Source organism: Rhamphochromis longiceps, linkage group LG8 (assembly GCF_057381845.1).
Source record: "Rhamphochromis longiceps isolate RC_006_pf linkage group LG8, R_longiceps_female_GT1.1, whole genome shotgun sequence".
NCBI classification, from domain to species: Eukaryota; Metazoa; Chordata; class Actinopteri; order Cichliformes; family Cichlidae; genus Rhamphochromis; species Rhamphochromis longiceps.
The window spans coordinates 3376730-3395139 of record NC_140564.1 but is presented as its reverse complement, the minus strand read 5'-3'; the positions used below and the strand labels follow the sequence as shown (position 1 = coordinate 3395139).

The following is an 18410-nucleotide window of genomic DNA, read 5'->3' as shown; positions in this document are numbered from 1 at the left end:
TTCAGGTTTTGACATTTAAAAGAGGTTCATGGGTGCTCATTTTTATTATAAGGCTTTTGGATACAAACCAAGTAAGAACAGTTTTGGGTCAAGTGCAACCAACAATGTCTAAAATGGAAAAAGCTGCCTCAAAAACCAGACTTCATTTTAGTTTAAAATCTAATCTCAAACCTAATCTGGGTCACCAACAATGTTGATCTTAACAAACATCTGTCAAATGGAACCAGAGTGCATTTTCAAAGTTGCTAGCAATGGGAATCGCATGCTTGTGACATTAAATCCACCAACTGACTACAAGGAGATTAATAAGGGGGAAAGGGATCATTTCCTTGTATGAAGCAAACCACAATTAGCCACTAGGGAAGAGGACCCATCACCTAAAAGCAGCAATCAATAATGTGAAGGTTACCTATATGACACATGCGCACATGTATTGTGTAGCTTCAGCTAGACTATAGATGTCAATCTAATGCACTCCAATGCAAGACAATTTGTTGCTTTGTATTTAAGTGTATAATAAAGTGCTGAAGACGAGGCATGGAATGTGTTTGTTGAGTGGTATCAATCCTGACAGGAAGGCTGCTCTAGATCAAGATGCTGCAAATTGTCTGTGAAGAATGCAACCAAAAGAAAGACTTTTGTGCATGAATACAGGTGTTCTTTGGGCACAAAGGTTTGCAAACCATTGAAACAAAGCATATAACCCATAGGTAAAGTGAAATGTTCCTGTTTTTATTGTGCTGGACTGAGATATACAGATTATGTGTGCCTAAGCCATATCCTTACATGGACACTCTTTAAAGTTAGTCTGAGCAGTTACCCAAGAAGTAAAAGAATACTTGAAGACAAAAGTCCATCTACGACTAAGAGAAATTCTGAATTTGTTTTTATGTGCCTGTAGGGCATTCTGTAGATAGATTAAAAATCAAATATACACACATGCACAAAATTGTAATTGCTCTGTTTCTGAACTTTCATTCACATAAATATTTGTTTACATTTTTCCTCTTCTTGTTGGGAGTTAAAGCAAGTCTAAAGAAGAAAGTACTCCAAAGAAAACAAATCATTCAGACACGCAAGAGCCTGACAGATAAGCGTGCTCTCACCCCAGCCCTCTGATCATCAGTTTCTCCTCCTCTCTTCCCATGCGCACACTCAGCAGAGATCTGATCTGACCGAGAGCCGCTAACAGGTTGATGGTGTCCTCGATTGATACTGAGTTTATAGTGTAGGTTTTAGGAAGAGCCCGCACCTGCACAGACATATTCATACCTTATTAAACTGATTGACATACATTTAATATACAAGCAGAAGCACTGTTACTGTGCAAACGGAGCATGATATTTCACATCTGTACCTGAAGTAAGGAGAGATAAATGAATACACAGAAATTAACAACTTACATTGTTCTTTTCAAATAACTGTAGTGTTACTGTGAGAGTGCAATCTGATGTGGGACAGAAGGATTTTAAATGAAATTTAAATTCTAATTTAATGCTTTTAACACGGATCAATTGAAGAGAAGCTAATATAGGAGAAACACGGGCTCTCTTTCAAGTTCCAGTTCGTATTCTTGCTGCACCATTCTGGATCAGCTGAAGGCGGTTCAGGGAGTTCTTATAGAGCATCACTCTGAGACGGGATGTTTCTAATATTAGTGACACTGTGCAAATAAATGAAGAACGTCCCACATGTTTGTTTGACTTGTGGAACTTGTTGTACTAGACTTGATTATCTGGTGAATTTATGACCACATCATCTGAACAAAGCTGACAGTCGGCCTCTGGTGAACTGGTAGGCAGGTCACTTTTCAACAAATTGAAAAGTAGCACCAAGGATTGTTTGCATGTGCATTTTTTGCTTTCTTAACAATTGTTTTGTTCAATCTGATCTACTTGACAGTTGCCAGATTTATTGTTTGGGACCCCAGGAAGTGTGTCACATATGGAGCAGGCTGGATAGCCGCTCCTCATATTTTCCTAAAAGAACAACTCTCACATCAGATTGTTACAAATATAGCATGACTATATTGTATACATTTATTTGGAGATTCCAGTGGTATGGATTTTCTTTTCTATTACACACACAAACCTGTCCACCAATGCCATCATACTGGCGGTGAAGTAGGACAAACATAGCTCTGACCAGCTCTGGATCCTCTATAACTGACTCCTGAGCCCAGCGCACCATCGTATCGGAAATGAGCTGTTGTAAGGTACCTTAAGGAGAAGGACAGAGAAGGAGGAAGGGAGAGCAGGTCAGAGATTGAATGTCCTGAAGTCAAAGATCTTATTTACTTTTTTTGTCTCATAGCTACTACACTGTTAAAAAAAACATCGTGAAAAAACGGTAATATTCCGGCAGCTGGGGCGCCAAAATACTACCGTAAAATAACAGAAAATAACTTCCTCATAAAAATACGGTTATTTCCAGTAATGAAAGTAAAGTTTGTTGAGCTAATTTTACATGGGATTCTGCCTTTTCCAAGTGCTTTTAGACATCAAATTAGGAACATTTTAACGTGATCAAACAATGAAATTACCTGTAAACAAGGTCAATGAATGTGGCAATATGAATCATAATGCGTAAATGTACAGAAATATACAGTTAACAGTTGGTTTAAATAATAATGGATTGCATTCCCTGGGACAGACTGACAAGTTGTTTTCATGTGCTACGTGCAGAGGTGTTTTTTTCTGTTCTCAAACTGATCTCCCTGTTGGAGCTCAGTCTGGGGGGAGTGATTTTTGTTATCCTTATCTTTCCTCATGTGGTGCATTTTCCATTGTTATACCTCCTTCCCCATGTGATGTTTTGTGTAATGTATGTATGATCGGAGGGTAAGATGGCGCCGCCATTGCGTGCAATAAGTCGGCAGGTTTATGAAATTTCCCCCTGTGGGAGTAATAAAGGTATATCAAATCAAATCAAATCCATAGCATTACATTTGAATTCAACAGTTCGATCTTTCAAATAACGCACAGATATTTGTGAGATCATGATACATTTGTGAATGTATTTTAACATCTAAATATGCATATGTACAGACAGACACAGTTAATAATCATGAAAATGATGTTTTATTACATTACAGTGATTTAACGTTAATTTACATTTGAAATGTGGAATCAGTCTATTTACGTAACTTTAATGATGTTCTAGAAGAACAGAACAAAACTGTGAAATGCAGTAAAATACTTTTATATTAGGATGTTTTCAGTGCAGCCGCGACCTTGTGGTTGTTAGTTCACATTCATTGGCCGGTGCTTAGCGTCATGTTATTATGTGTCCCAACATCCAATGGCATGTCACATTGTTTTCATGGCCACACCCTCACCCCAGTTGCAGAGGCCTATTTCTGTTCAGGAATGTTGTGAATACTTTGAGATTTATATTAATTGCAATTCCTGCCTCTACATTTATTTATTTATTTTGAATTTAACAGATCATTCTCTCACATAACAAACAAATATTTGTGAAATTATGATACATTTCTGAATGTATTTTTACAATCTGAATATGCACAAAAAAATATATTTACAAAACAAGTAAATTGTGTTTTATTATATTTACAGTGATGTTATGTTATTTTACCTTTGACATGTAAAATCACAGTCTACTTATGTAAATTTAATGATATTTTAGAAAGACTGCAACTGTAAAATGTACAGTAAGATACTTTGACATTACTATTTTTGGAACAGTGTAGGCTTGTACATTTTCCTATTCATTGAGAATTACTAGCAGCTCATTTAAGAATGGCCTTACTGGGTTTCCTGTCTTTTTTTTCCTTTGGCAGGTTGGCCATCTTCTTCTTTAGATAAGCCACTTTCTCCACCAGTGACATGAGTCGACCTCGTATGGTGAAGTCACTGTCACAGTTTATGCCTCTCTCCTCGTCCAACTCTATACCTAGCAAAATGGGCAGATCAATGCATGTATGGTATGTCTACAATTAATGAATACTGACTATACACACATTACTGTTATATTTATTAAATGATATTATGGCTATTGATCTTATTCTGGCAACTGTAGTTAATGCAGCAGTGTATTGTGAAACTGACCACAGTGCCTCATCAGATCTTCATGGAAGTCTAGCAGCTGTTCTCGGATGTATTCAGGACAGGGACACTCCTGCTTCTCATCCTTAAAGTTTAACAGCATGTTGATCTGCAGATTGGTAAGAGAACCTTTAAAGCGACCATTAGATTTTCAATATAGAAATCCAAAGTACATACACATGTTTAGTTACAAGTTACAAGATGCTGTGAAAGCTGAAAGCTTTACTGAAATCATACATGTTGTGCTTTTGGCAGGACCTTTCTGCACTTTGCACAAATGAAAGCCTGGAGACCTCAATGAGCAGAAGAAACACTGTAAAGATCAGTGGACCAAAATTCTTCCACAACGATGCAAGAGAAAATGGTCCTTTTAGGTTATTGCTGGTAAAAGTGGCTCTACAACATGTCTGTTTAGCTTCTCAGTGATCCAAGTGATGGTACTTTTAAGAGCCTTAAAAGAAGATGACTGGACTATAAAACTTTTGAAAACATTTCACCTCTCGTACAAGAGGCTTCTTCAGTTCTAAAACCAAGAGAGTCCCAGGTTTTTAAAATGGTAATATTTAAACCCAGTGGGACAGTGGCGTGGGGCAACGCCTCCCAGTGGTTTCACTCCAACATGTGAATCATCACATGTGGAAAAAAGTTGTGGATCACTATCACCAGAGGCTTTGGCTGAAACCATTGTGAGACCTTGCCTTACCTTATCATATGACCTAATGAAGTCACTTGACACAAGATGTAAGTGGGGCCTGGGGGCCTGAGGTACCTGGAAGGGGTTGCTGGGGGATCGCTGACAGTTGGTGTCGTAAGCACAGTTGACCTAGACGTCCTCTTTTGCTCCTATAAACCATCTGTTTTCTTGGATCAAGCTGTGAATGCTGGCATGCATGAAAGATTGACCTTTATCTTTTAGGTGTAGATGTACAGCCAAGTCTTGTCCTGTTGAGGTGGCCCTTCTATGCTATGCCATGCATTTTTGGAGTGGCTGTTTGGTTTCTCCGATGTAGAGGTGTCACCTGTCCTCACTGCACAGCACAGCATACACTATGTTGCTTAGTCTGTGTTTGTTTTGTACTTGGGTCAAATCAGCTTTTGTCTGTGTGTGGCTGGGTCTGAAGTAAAGTGGGATGTCACTTTTGGAGAAAATTCTCCTGTTTCTCTTACAAACCTGCTAAATAAGGGGTGCAAAGTTCTTCTGTTTGTCTTTCTTGTCCTCTCTCGCTGGTGTCTGATCTTCTTTTTCTGTGCATCTTTGCTGACTTTATGAACGCCCAATTATGATAACCACATGTTTTAAGAGCTTCCTTTACATGTGTGTGTTCCTTCTTTTTTCCTTCAGGCTTAGAGGGAACATGTTCTGCCCGGTGGTGTAGGGTCCTGATTACTCCAGGTTTGTGTTCCAGAGGGTGATGGGAGTCAAAGAGGAGGTACTGGTCCGTGTGTGTGGGCTTCCGGTAAACTTCGATGTTGAGGTTTCCATTCTCCTTAATGTGCACGGCGCAGTCCAGGAAAGGCAAACAGTCGTCCTTTGTGTCTTCCCTGGTGAAATTTATGTTTTTAATCACTGAGTTGATGTGAGCAATGAAGGATTCTACTTTTTGGATTTTGATTTTGAACCAGGTGTCGTCAACATATCTGTATCAATAGCTAATACTATCCCTTTAAAAGAGCCAAGAGTATACTTCAGACCCGGCCACACACTCAGACAACAACTGGTTCATCCCAAAGACAAAACTCCTAAACACAAACTTAACAACGTAGTGCATGCTGTGCAGTGTAGCGAGGAACACCCAGACCTCTACATTCGAGAGACCAAGCAACCACATGGCACAACAAGACTTGGCTGTTCATCTGCATCTAAAGGTCAAAGGTCACTCTTTCGAGGATGCCAATGTTCACATGCTGGACAGAGAAGACAGATGGTTTTAAAGAGGACTGAAAGAAGCATCTATGTCCACTGTGAACGGCCATCTTTGAACAGAGACGGGGCTTATGACACCAGCTGTCAGTGTTGAGATCCCTTCCCAGATGCCTTAACGCCCACTCACTGCCTTCTGACCTCAGTATATCACATGATAGGGTGGGGCCAGGTTTCACTATGGGTTCACCCTCAACCTTGGCTGATTAGCTGACAGTTTGCAAAAACTGTGTTTCTATACAAAGCCAAATTAAAATAAAATGTGTATGTAAGTCGCATTATTTACTGCTCTTCACTGAGCAAGAGTCCTCTGCTCGGCAACCATTTGAATTACAGAAAATGGTTACAGTTATATTTATGCTTTATGTTGTTCTGTGGTGTTCCCACCTGTTCCTGTGGGGGAGATCTGAACTCTTTGGTCTTCTTGGCAGTAAGGGCTGCAGACATGTTGAGTGCCAGCATCACCTCATTGTAACGAAATCGTTGGTTTTCTTGGAGACAAGCCACAAAGTCATCAGAGAAGGCCACCACTGCCTCAATACGATGGCGCACCTGGCAGTCACACAGGTACTGCAGCACATGACACATCTACACACACACACACACACAAACAAAATGACATGGTTTAAAGAAGAAATTTTAAAAAATGCACATAGTGGCCATTAGGAAATCTCTTTCTAAAGCGATTTCGATATTAGGGGAAAGTTCTCATTCTGTGAAAAATGCCAAATCATACTGTTCCCTATCTATCATTGTAGGATTTCAACCCTCAACCTAAGTCAAGACCATGCATGACCCTACAAAACTGACAGATGACGTCAATGCAGAAATCCTGCACAAATGAATTGGTGTCATTACATCATTAAAAAGCTTGTTTAAAGCCCGATACAAAGAATGTCTCGTTTCTGTTTTTTATGGTAAGTATGACAGGAATTTTACCAGAAATTTCACCAGAAATTCTTGGTGTAGCTGCCTCTGTAGGAACAAGAACATTCAGAATTTGCCATAAGATCTGGGTCTTACTGCATGATTCTGGTTCTGGATTCAGCTTTTTCTTTGATTGGGAACTTTCTGTGGAGTTCGTTCATTCTACCATCTGCTTCTAAAGATAACTGGCAATCTAAATTAGGCTGTCAATATGAGAGTAAATAGCTTTCTGTCTCTTTATGTCAGCCTTGTGATGAAGTGGTGAACTTTTTAAGAAGTACTCCATGTCTCATCCCACGAGAACTAGAGTGTAGCCCAAAGTAGCTAAGATAACTCATGGATAAGTGCTCTTGCAGCATAACTAAGTGGTGGTTTAGCGTTAACCGGTCCACCCCTAACTATAAGCTTTACCAAAAGGGAAAGTTTTAAGCCTAATTTTAAAAATATAGAGAGTGTCTCTCTATCTATATAAATCCAAACAGGGAACCGGAAGAGGGACCAAATAGCTGAAGCCTCTTCCTTCCATTCAGATTTTAAATACGCTAGAAACCCCAAGTAAGCCTGCAGTCTGACAGAGACGTGATCTGTTAAGAAAATACAGATCACTTGTTAAGATTGGTCCCACATTCACGTGTGTCTTCAAGACACGATCTGCACTCACAGATCACGACAACAGTGCAGTGGTTTGAATACCTGCAGCATGCTCTAATCGCTGTAATAAAATGTTATGATCGGTAGCACTGAATGCTATTGGACAAGCACAGAGATGAGTCCACTGTCAGAGGCCACAAGAAGATCATTAGTAACCTTCACTAAAGCTGTTTCTGTGCTGTGATGAGCTCTGAAACCTGACTGAAACTCTTCAAATAAACCTCTGCAGATGATCTGTTAGCTGTTTTACAACTACTCTTTCAAGGAGTTTTGAGATAACAGATGGTTTGGAGGAAGTAATTACTTAAGTCAGAAAGATCAATCTGTAAATATTAATGGCACTGAAAGTAGCTGTACATAATGGTCCATTTGAGATGCTTATTTTTTCTCTAATGGTTCAAATTTCATTTGTGAAGAAGTTCATCACGTCATTACTAGTCAACATTAAAGGCCCAACAGAGCTGTGACTTTTTGTCAGCCTGGCTAAAGTGCTGAATACAAACCTAGGGTTGTTCTTATGTTCTTCAATCAGTGATGAATAATAAGATATTCCAGCTTTATGGAGGGATTGAATATGAAGGAGCAAACAATTTCTCCAGGCTAAATGATGATCTTCTCAATTACTGAGACACCATTTCCTCTCTAGCTTACGTGTCATCTGCTTTAAGGTGCATATTTGTGAGCTACACCAGGGCATGAAGTACTTCTGATTTAAGGTTTTCTCTTTCAGAGGAGCAACAGTATCCAGTTGTATTAAGTGAAGATGTAAAAATATTAACAAGATAATCGACCTCTGTGGGAGTAGCATTCAGGTTGCTGCTCTGGACACAGAAGAAGGTAACAGTGGAGTAAATCAATCTGTTGATCAATTATTAAATCATTTACTAACAGGGACTTGGAAAAGACGACCGTATTATTTAAAAATTCTATGTGAAAGGGCCTTTATGGTATGTGATGTATTAAGTTATTATAATTTCTCCGGTACTTCGATGATGCATAACGTTGGGTTACTTAACGTAATCCCTGGTTCTTTGATAACAGAGTGAGGTGTTTCACTATGGGAATCGCCTCGGCGTGACCAACTACGGAAGCTCCAATGACACCACGTCTGTCTATGACAGACCTGTCGAGCCGTGCTCAGGGCTCCGCCCCCTCGTACTAACACGGCCGACCAGCTCCTCCTAACTCATTCCAAGCAGATTTCTTTCCGTGCCTAAGCAAGGAGGGAAGTGTTGGTGAAACACCTCACTCTGTTATCAAAGAACCAGGGATTACGTTAAGTAACCCAACGTTCTTTTTCTAACTTCGCTCGGTGTTTCACTATGGGAGATATGGCCCACTCCCGGATTGCGCCAGCTCCCGAAGCTACTCTCCAGTGCTACTCCAGGATCTCAGGTCGAACCTGAGGCACCAGAATCCAGCACCGTCTGAGCCAGGGATGACTGTGCAACATCCAGCCGATAAAACCGGACAAACGTGTGCGGCGTAGCCCAGCTTGCTGCCGCACAAATATCCTGGACTGATACACCTCTGAACAATGCCCAGGATGTGGCCACACCCCTAGTGGAGTGTGCTCGGAGTCCCGGGGGGGCCTGCAAGCCCTTACAGCTATAAGCCAGAGCTAAGGCCTCTACAATCTAATGAGCTAGTCTCTGGCGTGATACGGGCCTGCCCTTGTGAGGGGAGGCCCAGGAAACAAACAGCTGATCCGACTTCCTGAATCCAGCTGTTCTGTCAACATAAGTCCCCAAGGCCCAGACAGGGCACAAAGTGTTCAGCCTCTGCTCCCTCTCGGAAGAGAATGGAGGGGGGTGAAAAGCTAGGAGCTCTACTGTAGGGCACCTGTATGATGTTTCTAACACTTTAGGGACAAAGGCTGGGTTAGGCCTCAGGAGTGCTTTAGTGAGTCCCAGGGCCAACTGTAGACAAGAGGGGTGAATAGACAGAGCCTGTAATTCACTAACTCGCTTGGCTGTGGTTAGAGCCAACAGCAGAGTGGTTTTAAGAGAGAGAAACTTCAACCCCACTGCCCCAATAGGCTCAAAGGGGTGGTGGGAGAGGGCGTCTAAAACGACTGACAGATCCCATAAAGGGACCAGTGGTCTAGAAACTGGGAGCGTTCGACGCGCCCCTCTCATGAAGCGACCTACAAGGGGGTGCTGCCCAGCAGGTTTATCACCAAACCCCACGTGGCAGGCTGAAATAGCTGCTAAATAGACCTTTATAGTGGAAAAAGCTTTCCTTTTGTCCAGCAAGTCTTGAAGAAAACACAACAGCTCCACCACTGAACACTGAAAAGGGATAATCTGCTTTTCATGGCACCACTCTTCAAAAACACACCATTTACTGCTGTAAATGGAACGGGTGGAGGAGGCTCTGGCATTCTGAATGGTTTCAATAACCTTCGGAGGCATGCCTGCTGCCTTCAAATTCCACCTTTCACGGGCCAGGCCCAGAGAGCAACCTGGTCTGGATGGGGATGGTATATCTCCCCCCGCGCCTGAGACAGAAGGTCCCTGCGGATGGGGAGTGCCCATGGCTCGTCCACCAGAAGCTGGATGATTTCTGCTATCCAGTGTTTGGATGGCCACCGTGGAGCTATTAAAATCAGAGACAGCCCCTGATCCCTCACTCTGATCAGTGTTGGGGAGATCAGGCTGAGGGGAGGGAAAGCATACAGCAGAGTTTTTGGCCAAGGATGGGCCAGCGCATCCACGCCCAGTGGCGCGTGTGCATCTGACAGGGAGAAAAACAGGGGGCACTGTGTGTTTTCTCACGAGGCGAAGAGATCTACGGCAGCCCGGCCGTATCTCTGCCAAATCTGCTCCACCACCTGTGGGTGAAGCCTCCATTCTCCGAACAGTGGATTTCCTCTGGACAGGAGGTCCGCCCCCCTGTTCAGAATTCCTGGCACGTGAGTTGCCCGAAGGGAGAGGAGCCGAGTGCTGCTCCACATAATTATTTCCCTGGCTAACCTGTGTAGCTGCCGGGAACGGGTGCCGCCCTGGCGGTTGATATAAGCAACTACAGTGGAGTTGTCTGTTTTCACTAAAACATGTTGACCCCGGAGATACGGCAGAAAATGCCGTAAGGCTAGGAGCACCGCGCGGAGCTCCAGCACATTTATGTGATTCAGAGTGAGTCTCTGTGACCAAACGCCATTCACTGCTCTGCCCATCATAGTTGCACCCCAACCTGACAGGGATGCATCTGTGGTCAGCGTCACCCTGGATGATACTGCCCCGAGCGGTACCCCCGCCGCGAGAGCTGTCGGGCTCCTCCAGGGCCGGAGAGCCGCGATACACGGCTGCATTATTTTTACACCACGACTGAGATGTCGGCGAGGGCACAGCTGCAGAGAAGCGACCCACCGCTGAAAATCTCTCATCATAAGCAGCCCCAAGTGTACCACCGATATCACCGAGGCCATGAGGCCGAGGAGGCGGAGACAGAGTCGGAACCGCACGACTTTCCCCAGCTGAAAACGGGAAAGACAGTGAGTGAAGGATGCGATCCTCCGCTCTGAAAGTGCGATACGATAAGAGATGGAGTCTATTCTGAGTCCCAGATACTCTGTAGACTGTGCGGGTTCCAAGTGGCTCTTTTCCAGGTTGATAGTGAACCCAAGCTCCGTGAGGTGATTCACCACCACCTCGGAGTCTTTGATCGCCTGCTCTCGCGATCGTGAGCATATTAGATAATCGTCTATGTAAGAAAATATTCTGATGCCGCTGTTCCTTAACGGAGACAGCGCTGCCTCCACACGTTTGCTGAACACCCTCGGAGCTAAGGATAGCCCGAATGGGATAGTTTGAAACTCGTACGCTACGCTCTGATAAGCGAACCTGAGATATTTCCTGTGTGGAGGATAAATGGCGATGTGAAAATATGCGTCTGATAGGTCGATTGTAACAAACCAATCGCCTGTGTGAATTGAGCGACAAAGCGTCTTGTGTGTGAGCATTCTGAACGTGTACTTTCTCAAATGCTTGTTTAACACACGCAGATCCAGAATAGGACGGAGCGACGTTCCGTCCTTTTTCGGGATGAGGAAATAGCGGGAGTAAAAGCCCTGCTGAGCTTCTTCGCTCGGAACCGCTCCGATCGCCTGTTTGTGTAACAGGGAGGATATTTCCTCCTCCAGCACATTCGCTGAATCGCGACTGGCCACAGAAGCTAACACTCCGCCGAATCTCGGTGGTTTTGCCGCAAACTGTAGTCTGTAACCATGGGAAATGGTTGACAAGACCCAGGGATGAACTGCGCATGCGCGCCACCGCTCCAGCCGCGCTGCGAGCGGGCCTCTGAAGAAGCGGTAGCGTGACGTCACCCCTGTCTCCCGGAAGGAGTTGGGGCTCTCCCCCTCGGGAAGAGCGTGAGCTCCCCCCGCTGGGAACAAAGAAAAATTGCAGTGATTTTCTTTTGTTTTTATTTTGAAACTGGGGGGACATGCCCTTGGCAAACTGCCTGGCTGCAGAAATGCACGTTTTATTTCTTTTGTTACCCCCAAACCACAGTGAAGTGTCTGGTGACTCTGGGCAGTGCTTGGTGACACAGACAGAGTGCTTAGAAGTGTTTGGTGACACTGCGCCATTTGTCCACAAGTCTGTCCTCCCTGAACTGGAGGAGGAGACTGAGAGAGTGCTCCTGGTGAACTGGAAACTTCCGGAGACCCTGAACTTTGGAGTGATTTGGTTACCCCTTCTAACACCTTCCTTCTCTTTGGGGAAGAAAAGAGGGGTGACACAGAATGCTGCAGGTGTGCTAGGCTGACCGCTTCTTTTTCCCCTCTCCGGGGTGTGACGGCTTGTTCTTTGCAGCAACTGCTGCAAAGGAATGCTTGCCCCAAGGTCTTCGGTTCTCTACCTTGGCCTGGTGGGCACCCTGCTGGCCTCCTGCTCCTCTCTGCATTCTGACCCCACTCTGTCTCCCTCTCACAGCTGCTGCTGTTGCTGCAAAGCCAGCTCTTGGCACCTGCTGGGGCTGAGAGTTAGGTTTTCTGGGTAAGCAGAGATTGAATGCTTCACCCTCCTGCTTTCTGCGGGTGCTTGTTTCTCTCATTCTCTCCAGGGCTGGGCCAAAGAGACCCTTGGTGGGGTCATAGGCTGCATCCATGACCTCAGCCTTCTGAGCATCACCCAGGCCTGACAGGTTTAGCCACAAGGCTCTCTCACCCGAGACTGCAAGGCCCATAACGCGACCACACCCTTGGACTGCTCCCCTGGAGGAGCGAAGAATGAGATCATTAACCACGCAGATTTCATCCCAGAGGGCTGGGTTCGGGGAACCCGAGTCAAGCTGACGGCCCATGTCTTCCAGAATTTCTGCCTGATATGCTGATAGCAGTGTGACTGCATTAAGCGAGCATACTGACTGTGCAGCATATTTGTACGTCCTTTGATAAATAGATGCCGTGAGGCAATCTATCTTGTTGGGCAAAGAAATGCTAGAAGAAGCTGAGACTGCCCTGCGGTTAGGGTGAAGGTGATACGCCACTGAAGGCTCCACTGCTGGGGGTTCAGTCAGCCCCAGTTCACCCATCCCCTGGATCTCAAGCTTAGAGCAGCCCTTGGTCGGAAGCTTGCTTTTAAAAGGGCTTGACCAATAGCGACTCATTTCTTTCATGCAGGCTGGGACTGCTGGCAGAAGCTGCTTTGATGGCGGCAAGGCTGGTGGGAGCCTCTTGCCGTCATACAGGTCGCGTTCTGCCCCTTCGGCATCCTGGGCGGCTGGCCATGGGATGCCTAGCTTGGCAGCAGCCCGTTTGCAGACCTCGTACAAATTGCTGTCCACCAGGGGTGCAACTTCAGCCCCACTCGGTGGCCTGGACTGCTGGGGAGGAAAGGTAGAGTCATCCTCCTGTTCCTCATCCATGTCCTCCAGGTCGAGGAGGTCGGAGTCGGCATCGCCCTCCGCGTCCTCGCCACCCGGCTCGCCCACGTTTTGATCGAGGAGGTGCTCGAACGATGGGGGCATGAGCGGGGACTCTTCTTCCATCATGTCCGCCCAGCTTGTGGAGGCTCGCGGATGACGGATATCGCTCGTAGCAGTAGCAGCCGACAGGCAGGGGTCCTGACTGTTCGTTACTGCTACTCTCAGCCTCCTTTCCAGGACTTTCTCTGGCATCAAAGCACAGTGTGGGCATCCCTGAGGGTCCGCCAGTGAAGCCTGAGCATGCTTGGCACCCATACAGACGATGCACATTGGATGAGGGTCCCTGCCCGAGATGGTGGCACCGCATGATGCGGGGCACGGGCGGGATGCAGCCTCTTTAGCCTTCGGCTCCGACCTTTTGGTGGGAGTAGGAGCCGTAGACATGGTAAGCGGAAAGGGGTGAGACTAGGCTACACCAGGCTCGTCTCGACACGTTAGCCCGTAAGTAGCTAGGACTAGCAGCGGGTGTTAAAGCCGATCTAGTCGCGGCGGGAGTCAGCTCGTCGTGACACGTTAGCTGCACTCCGCTAGCCAATATCGTTAGCAACTTAATGCTAACCGAACCCTAGGTCGACCAACAAGCTAATGCTAGTGAGACGCTAATGTGGTTCGTGGCCTGCTAACAAGTTAATGCTAGCCGGACACTGAACGAACAGCTCGCCGTAACGCGTTAGCCCGAGTCACACAACGTCGGCTACCTCGCTAACTAAAACCAGGAACCGCTGGGACAGCTCGCCTGACGCGGTTGCTGTTCCACAGTGCAACTCTAAGTACACTTCTTTCGAAGGACTTACTCAGCACGATCCAAACTGGAACCGGAAAAACTGCGTTCGGCGACGTACTCCTACACGGGACGCCTGAGAACTGTTAAGCAGCTAATCAAGTTAGCTTGGATGCGCTGAGGGAGCTCAAAGTAGTTTCTCACGGGAAGAAAGCGAGAATGAGTTAGGAGGAGCTGGTCGGCCGTGTTAGTACGAGGGGGCGGAGCCCTGAGCACGGCTCGACAGGTCTGTCATAGACAGACGTGGTGTCATTGGAGCTTCCGTAGTTGGTCACGCCGAGGCGATTCCCATAGTGAAACACCGAGCGAAGTTAGAAAAAGAACTGCACAACATATATTTACCTTTGCTCCCATGTCTGATTGAGACTTTTGCACAACTGAAATTCTTCTTCTGTCTTTGCACTTGTGTTGTGTTTTTCCAAGAAACCAGAACCATGTGCTTACATTGGATTGTTGAATATTCTGATTTAATTTCAGTATACTGCTCACACCATCTTGGCACCTGGATGTCTATGATAAAATGTCTCAAGATTTGTCATAAGCTATGTTTTTTTTACTTTGTTGCTTTCTACAGCTTTGTTATCACAGCCAGAGAAGCTGACCTCAGTGCTGATCACATCAGCTTATAGCTAATGTCCTTTTACACACACTACTTCATGTAGGGATTCCTATTTCGGCATGACCTCTACACAGTCTGTAAAATCACTTAGGTCAGGTAATATGTGAGTTAATGAAAGTTGTATCAGTTGTCACTGATGCCTGTTCAGTTCTACGCTTTGGGTCTTCCTCGGTCTCGAGATTTCCTTGCATGCACATGGAGGGTCCTAGTTACTAGTTGGAATAACTATAATAATCCCAACTGAAATATAAACAGAATATGACCTTTACCTTAGCAAACAAAAATGGTAAACAACAGTGAATTTCTATATAAGAAATGCATTTCCAAACTGGGAGTTTCTACTTAGTGTCACCTGGAGTTTTACAGGCTCTGGCAGCTTCATCTCTAACAGTCCTTCTTTGGGGACATTCAGCACTCCCTCCTTTCCTCCTCCTTCGGCTTCACCCTTCTTTAGCACCTCCAACTCCATGCAAAGTGCATCCTGCTTATTGCGTCGTTCACAGAACACAGAAGGTTCAATCAGTCGGAGGATATTCTTCAGATCTCCGTTTTGGAAAACGCCCATGATGAGCATAGTATATAACAGCTTGATGAGTGGAACAAATAGAAACTCTGTGCTTCCTCCTACTGGGTCCCGTACGTGCATGCTTCCCTCCCGTACTGCCTCTGTCAACATCTCAATGGTTTTAACTTTCAGTATATCTAAGGGGAATTCAGGGCTGTACTGGAAACAATCTCCTGATCCACTGTTGCCGTTGTTAAAGCACGATGGTCCGGGCCTGGAAACAAAATTTGGGGATGTGAAGTGCATTCTGGGTCTCAAAGAGGTGCTGAGTCCAATGCCTGGCAGGCCATGTTTCTTCTTTTCATTTGGGAACAGAGTGATGCTCTTTGTGTCATTGGTCATGGGAACAATGTACTCATTGTTCATCATGAGGCGAGCTGTAGCATAGCTGCTCAGGTGGATGTCGATGAGGAGGTCATAGTAGCCAGCACGAAGAAGACCTGTGAGGACAGACAGAACAAGTTTGACGTCTGCCCTGTAACGTTTACATGCTTCTTTATCATGTTCAGTACTATTGCACATATTAATTCTTCTTATGTTTATTGTTTTATGGACTATCTAAGGTGCCAAGGTCAAAAAATTAAATGAAATGAAAAAAAATTACACTATTCATATTCTTAACCAGCTGTCCGATTAAGGGTTGTGGTTTTACTCAGACAATTGGAACAGTATTTTATAAGGCTAACGCTGAGAAATAGACATAGATTCAGAAAAAAATTCAAGAGTTTCTATAAAGTAGGTTTACTATATAGAAAATTGAGAATGAGAATATGCTTTATAAGCAGTGTGTCTGTTACCTGGCATATATTTATTCTCTATAGCGTAAAGGAGCTGTGCCTCATCCACGTGGGAGCAGAGGGCATGAGCTACTCGGTTGTTTCCCAGAGCACAGATGGCAGAGTACAGTCTGAGGGTATGGTAGTGAAATTTTAATAAGTCCTTCTGCTCTGACAGTTCCAGGATATCCAACGACCTGAGCAACAGAAAGGTACACACTGCATGAGAAATGTGAGGGAGGAAGGATGAAAAGGTGTGTGTGTTTAGCTGTGTGGACTGTACCTGTTCTCCTCAGGTATGTGCAGAGACATGAACTGCAGAGGTTTGTTACACTGCACCAGCCAGCCATGTCGATCATTTGCTCTGGATACTGAGACCTGGACAAAAGTCATACACAACATACGCTACATTTGAGATTATTTTTCAGTACTACAGAAAACTCTATATGAAAAGATATTTATCCATCCATCCATGAACGGCTTATCCCAGCTACCATAGATAGAGACAGAAAACCGTTACCTATCGGGCAATTTAGACTGGCCAATTAACCTAGCCCGACTAACTGCATGTCTGTGGAAGGAAGCTGGAGTACCCAGAGAGAACCCACACAAACTCAGGAAGAATGTGCAAACTCCACACAGAAAGGCCCCAGCCAGGTGGTGGAAATGAATTTATTTAAATCCCACAATAAAAATCCATCCCTCCATCTATTTTCTTCCTCTTAATTGGGACCAGGTCACAGGGCAGCAGCCTAAGCACCTCCCACAGGACTCCCCAAGGGACATGGTCAAATGTGCTGCTGACTTCGACTGAGGACATTGTCGGGTGTTGGAAGGAATGCTTCGCAGATTTCCTTAATCCCACTGACACGTCTTCCTTAGAGGAAACACCCAAACTCAAGTATTTGCTTCAGCCACTGCCCCGTTCTGCTTGGCCTGTTGGTACCCACCGGCTGCTTCCGAAGTCCTTCAGGCTAACCAAGCTCAATAGGACTCCTTCCATGGCTGATGGTTCCCTTCCCCTCTGGGGTTGACCATCTGGTTCGACATGTGGTTTGGTGGTTGGTGCATGACAGGCACCAACCACCTTGCGGCCACAACTCAGTGCAGCAGCTTCAGCAGTTTTGGTCCTGAACGTGGACCATTTGGACTCAGTGTCCCCAGTCTCCCTCGGAATGCTGTCTAACTCTGTTGGAGGTGGGAGTTGATGCAGGCGAAAGGGATATTGGATACCCACCCCATCCCATCAGCCCAGCACATATTGCAACTGACCCCTACGGTGCCTCCTGCAGTTTACCATGACCTAGCTGAAGTATTTAGCAAGGACTTGGCTCTCTCACTTCCTCCGCAGAGACCATATGACTGTGGAATTGATCTGCTCTTGAGGGCACCACTCCCCACCAGTCACCTGTACAGTCTTTCTAAGCCGAAATGGGAGGCCATGGAACACTAAATCAGTGATTCTCTGGCAGCTGGAATAATCCGCCCTTCCAAGTCCCCACTCAGGGCGGGGTTCTTCATTGTGGAGAAAAAGGCCAAGTCCCTCCAAACAAAATAACGACAAAGAACAAGTATCCCCTGCCATTGTTATCTTCTGCTTTTGAACTGTTACAAGAAGCCACCATTTTCACAAAATTGGATTTAAGGAATGCCTATCATTTAGTAAGGATCAAGGAAGGGGATGAGTGGAAAACAGCTTTCAATACCTCCCTGTTATATTTCTAAAATGTGAGTTCCAAGTTCAGTCTGTCGCTTTTTGGGGGGTTCATTGTGGAACAGGGATGGGGCGATCGTGACTCAAGAGTTGGGAGTTTGCCTTGTAATCGGAAGGTTGCCGGTTCAAGCCCCAGCTCCGACAGTCTCGGTCGTTGTGTCCTTGGGCAAGACGCTTCACCCGTTGCCTACTGGTGGTGGTCAGAGGGTCCGGCTGGCGCCAGTGTCCGGCAGCCTCGCCTCTGTCAGTGAGCCCCAGGGTGGCTGTGGCTACAATGTACCTGCCATCACCAGTGTGTGAATGGGTGGATGACTGGATGTGTAAAGCGCTTTGGGGTCCTTAGGGTCTAGTAAAGCGCTATACAAATACAGGCCATTTACCAGGGCCAGCTGCAGGTGGATCCAGCTAAAATTAAGGCAGTGGTAGAATGGCCGGAGCCCCAGACCCATAAGCAGCTG

The 18410-nt window shown here is 45.5% G+C and overlaps 2 protein-coding genes and 1 long non-coding RNA gene across 3 annotated transcripts in view; 1 reads left to right on the top strand and 2 right to left on the bottom strand.

Annotated features, from left to right (window-relative positions):
• LOC146662904 (ryanodine receptor 2-like) overlaps window positions 1–18410 on the bottom strand; it is a 317890-nt gene that overhangs the window by 140260 nt on the left and 159220 nt on the right. Inside the window, exons 37-44 of the mRNA XM_085415489.1 lie at window positions 16522–16616; window positions 16260–16435; window positions 15250–15902; window positions 6373–6573; window positions 4068–4173; window positions 3769–3912; window positions 2092–2219; window positions 1107–1252 (exon numbers count right to left, since the gene is read on the bottom strand). Coding sequence (XP_085271615.1) covers window positions 1107–1252; window positions 2092–2219; window positions 3769–3912; window positions 4068–4173; window positions 6373–6573; window positions 15250–15902; window positions 16260–16435; window positions 16522–16616 — 1649 coding nt within the window. The remainder of the gene's footprint in view (window positions 1–1106; window positions 1253–2091; window positions 2220–3768; window positions 3913–4067; window positions 4174–6372; window positions 6574–15249; window positions 15903–16259; window positions 16436–16521; window positions 16617–18410) is intronic.
• LOC146662905 (uncharacterized) overlaps window positions 1–18410 on the top strand; it is a 413626-nt gene that overhangs the window by 245178 nt on the left and 150038 nt on the right. The gene's annotated exons all lie outside the window — the stretch shown is intronic.
• LOC146662906 (uncharacterized) lies at window positions 12328–13881 on the bottom strand. The gene has a single exon (XM_085417313.1). It carries the CDS (start codon window positions 13879–13881, stop codon window positions 12328–12330), a length of 1554 nt encoding a protein of 517 aa, XP_085273439.1.

What these genes read in the sequence shown, in the direction of transcription:
- LOC146662906 (XM_085417313.1), bottom strand. Translation starts at nt 13,881, where the DNA reads ATGTCTACGGCTCCTACTCCCACCAAAAGGTCGGAGCCGAAGGCTAAA.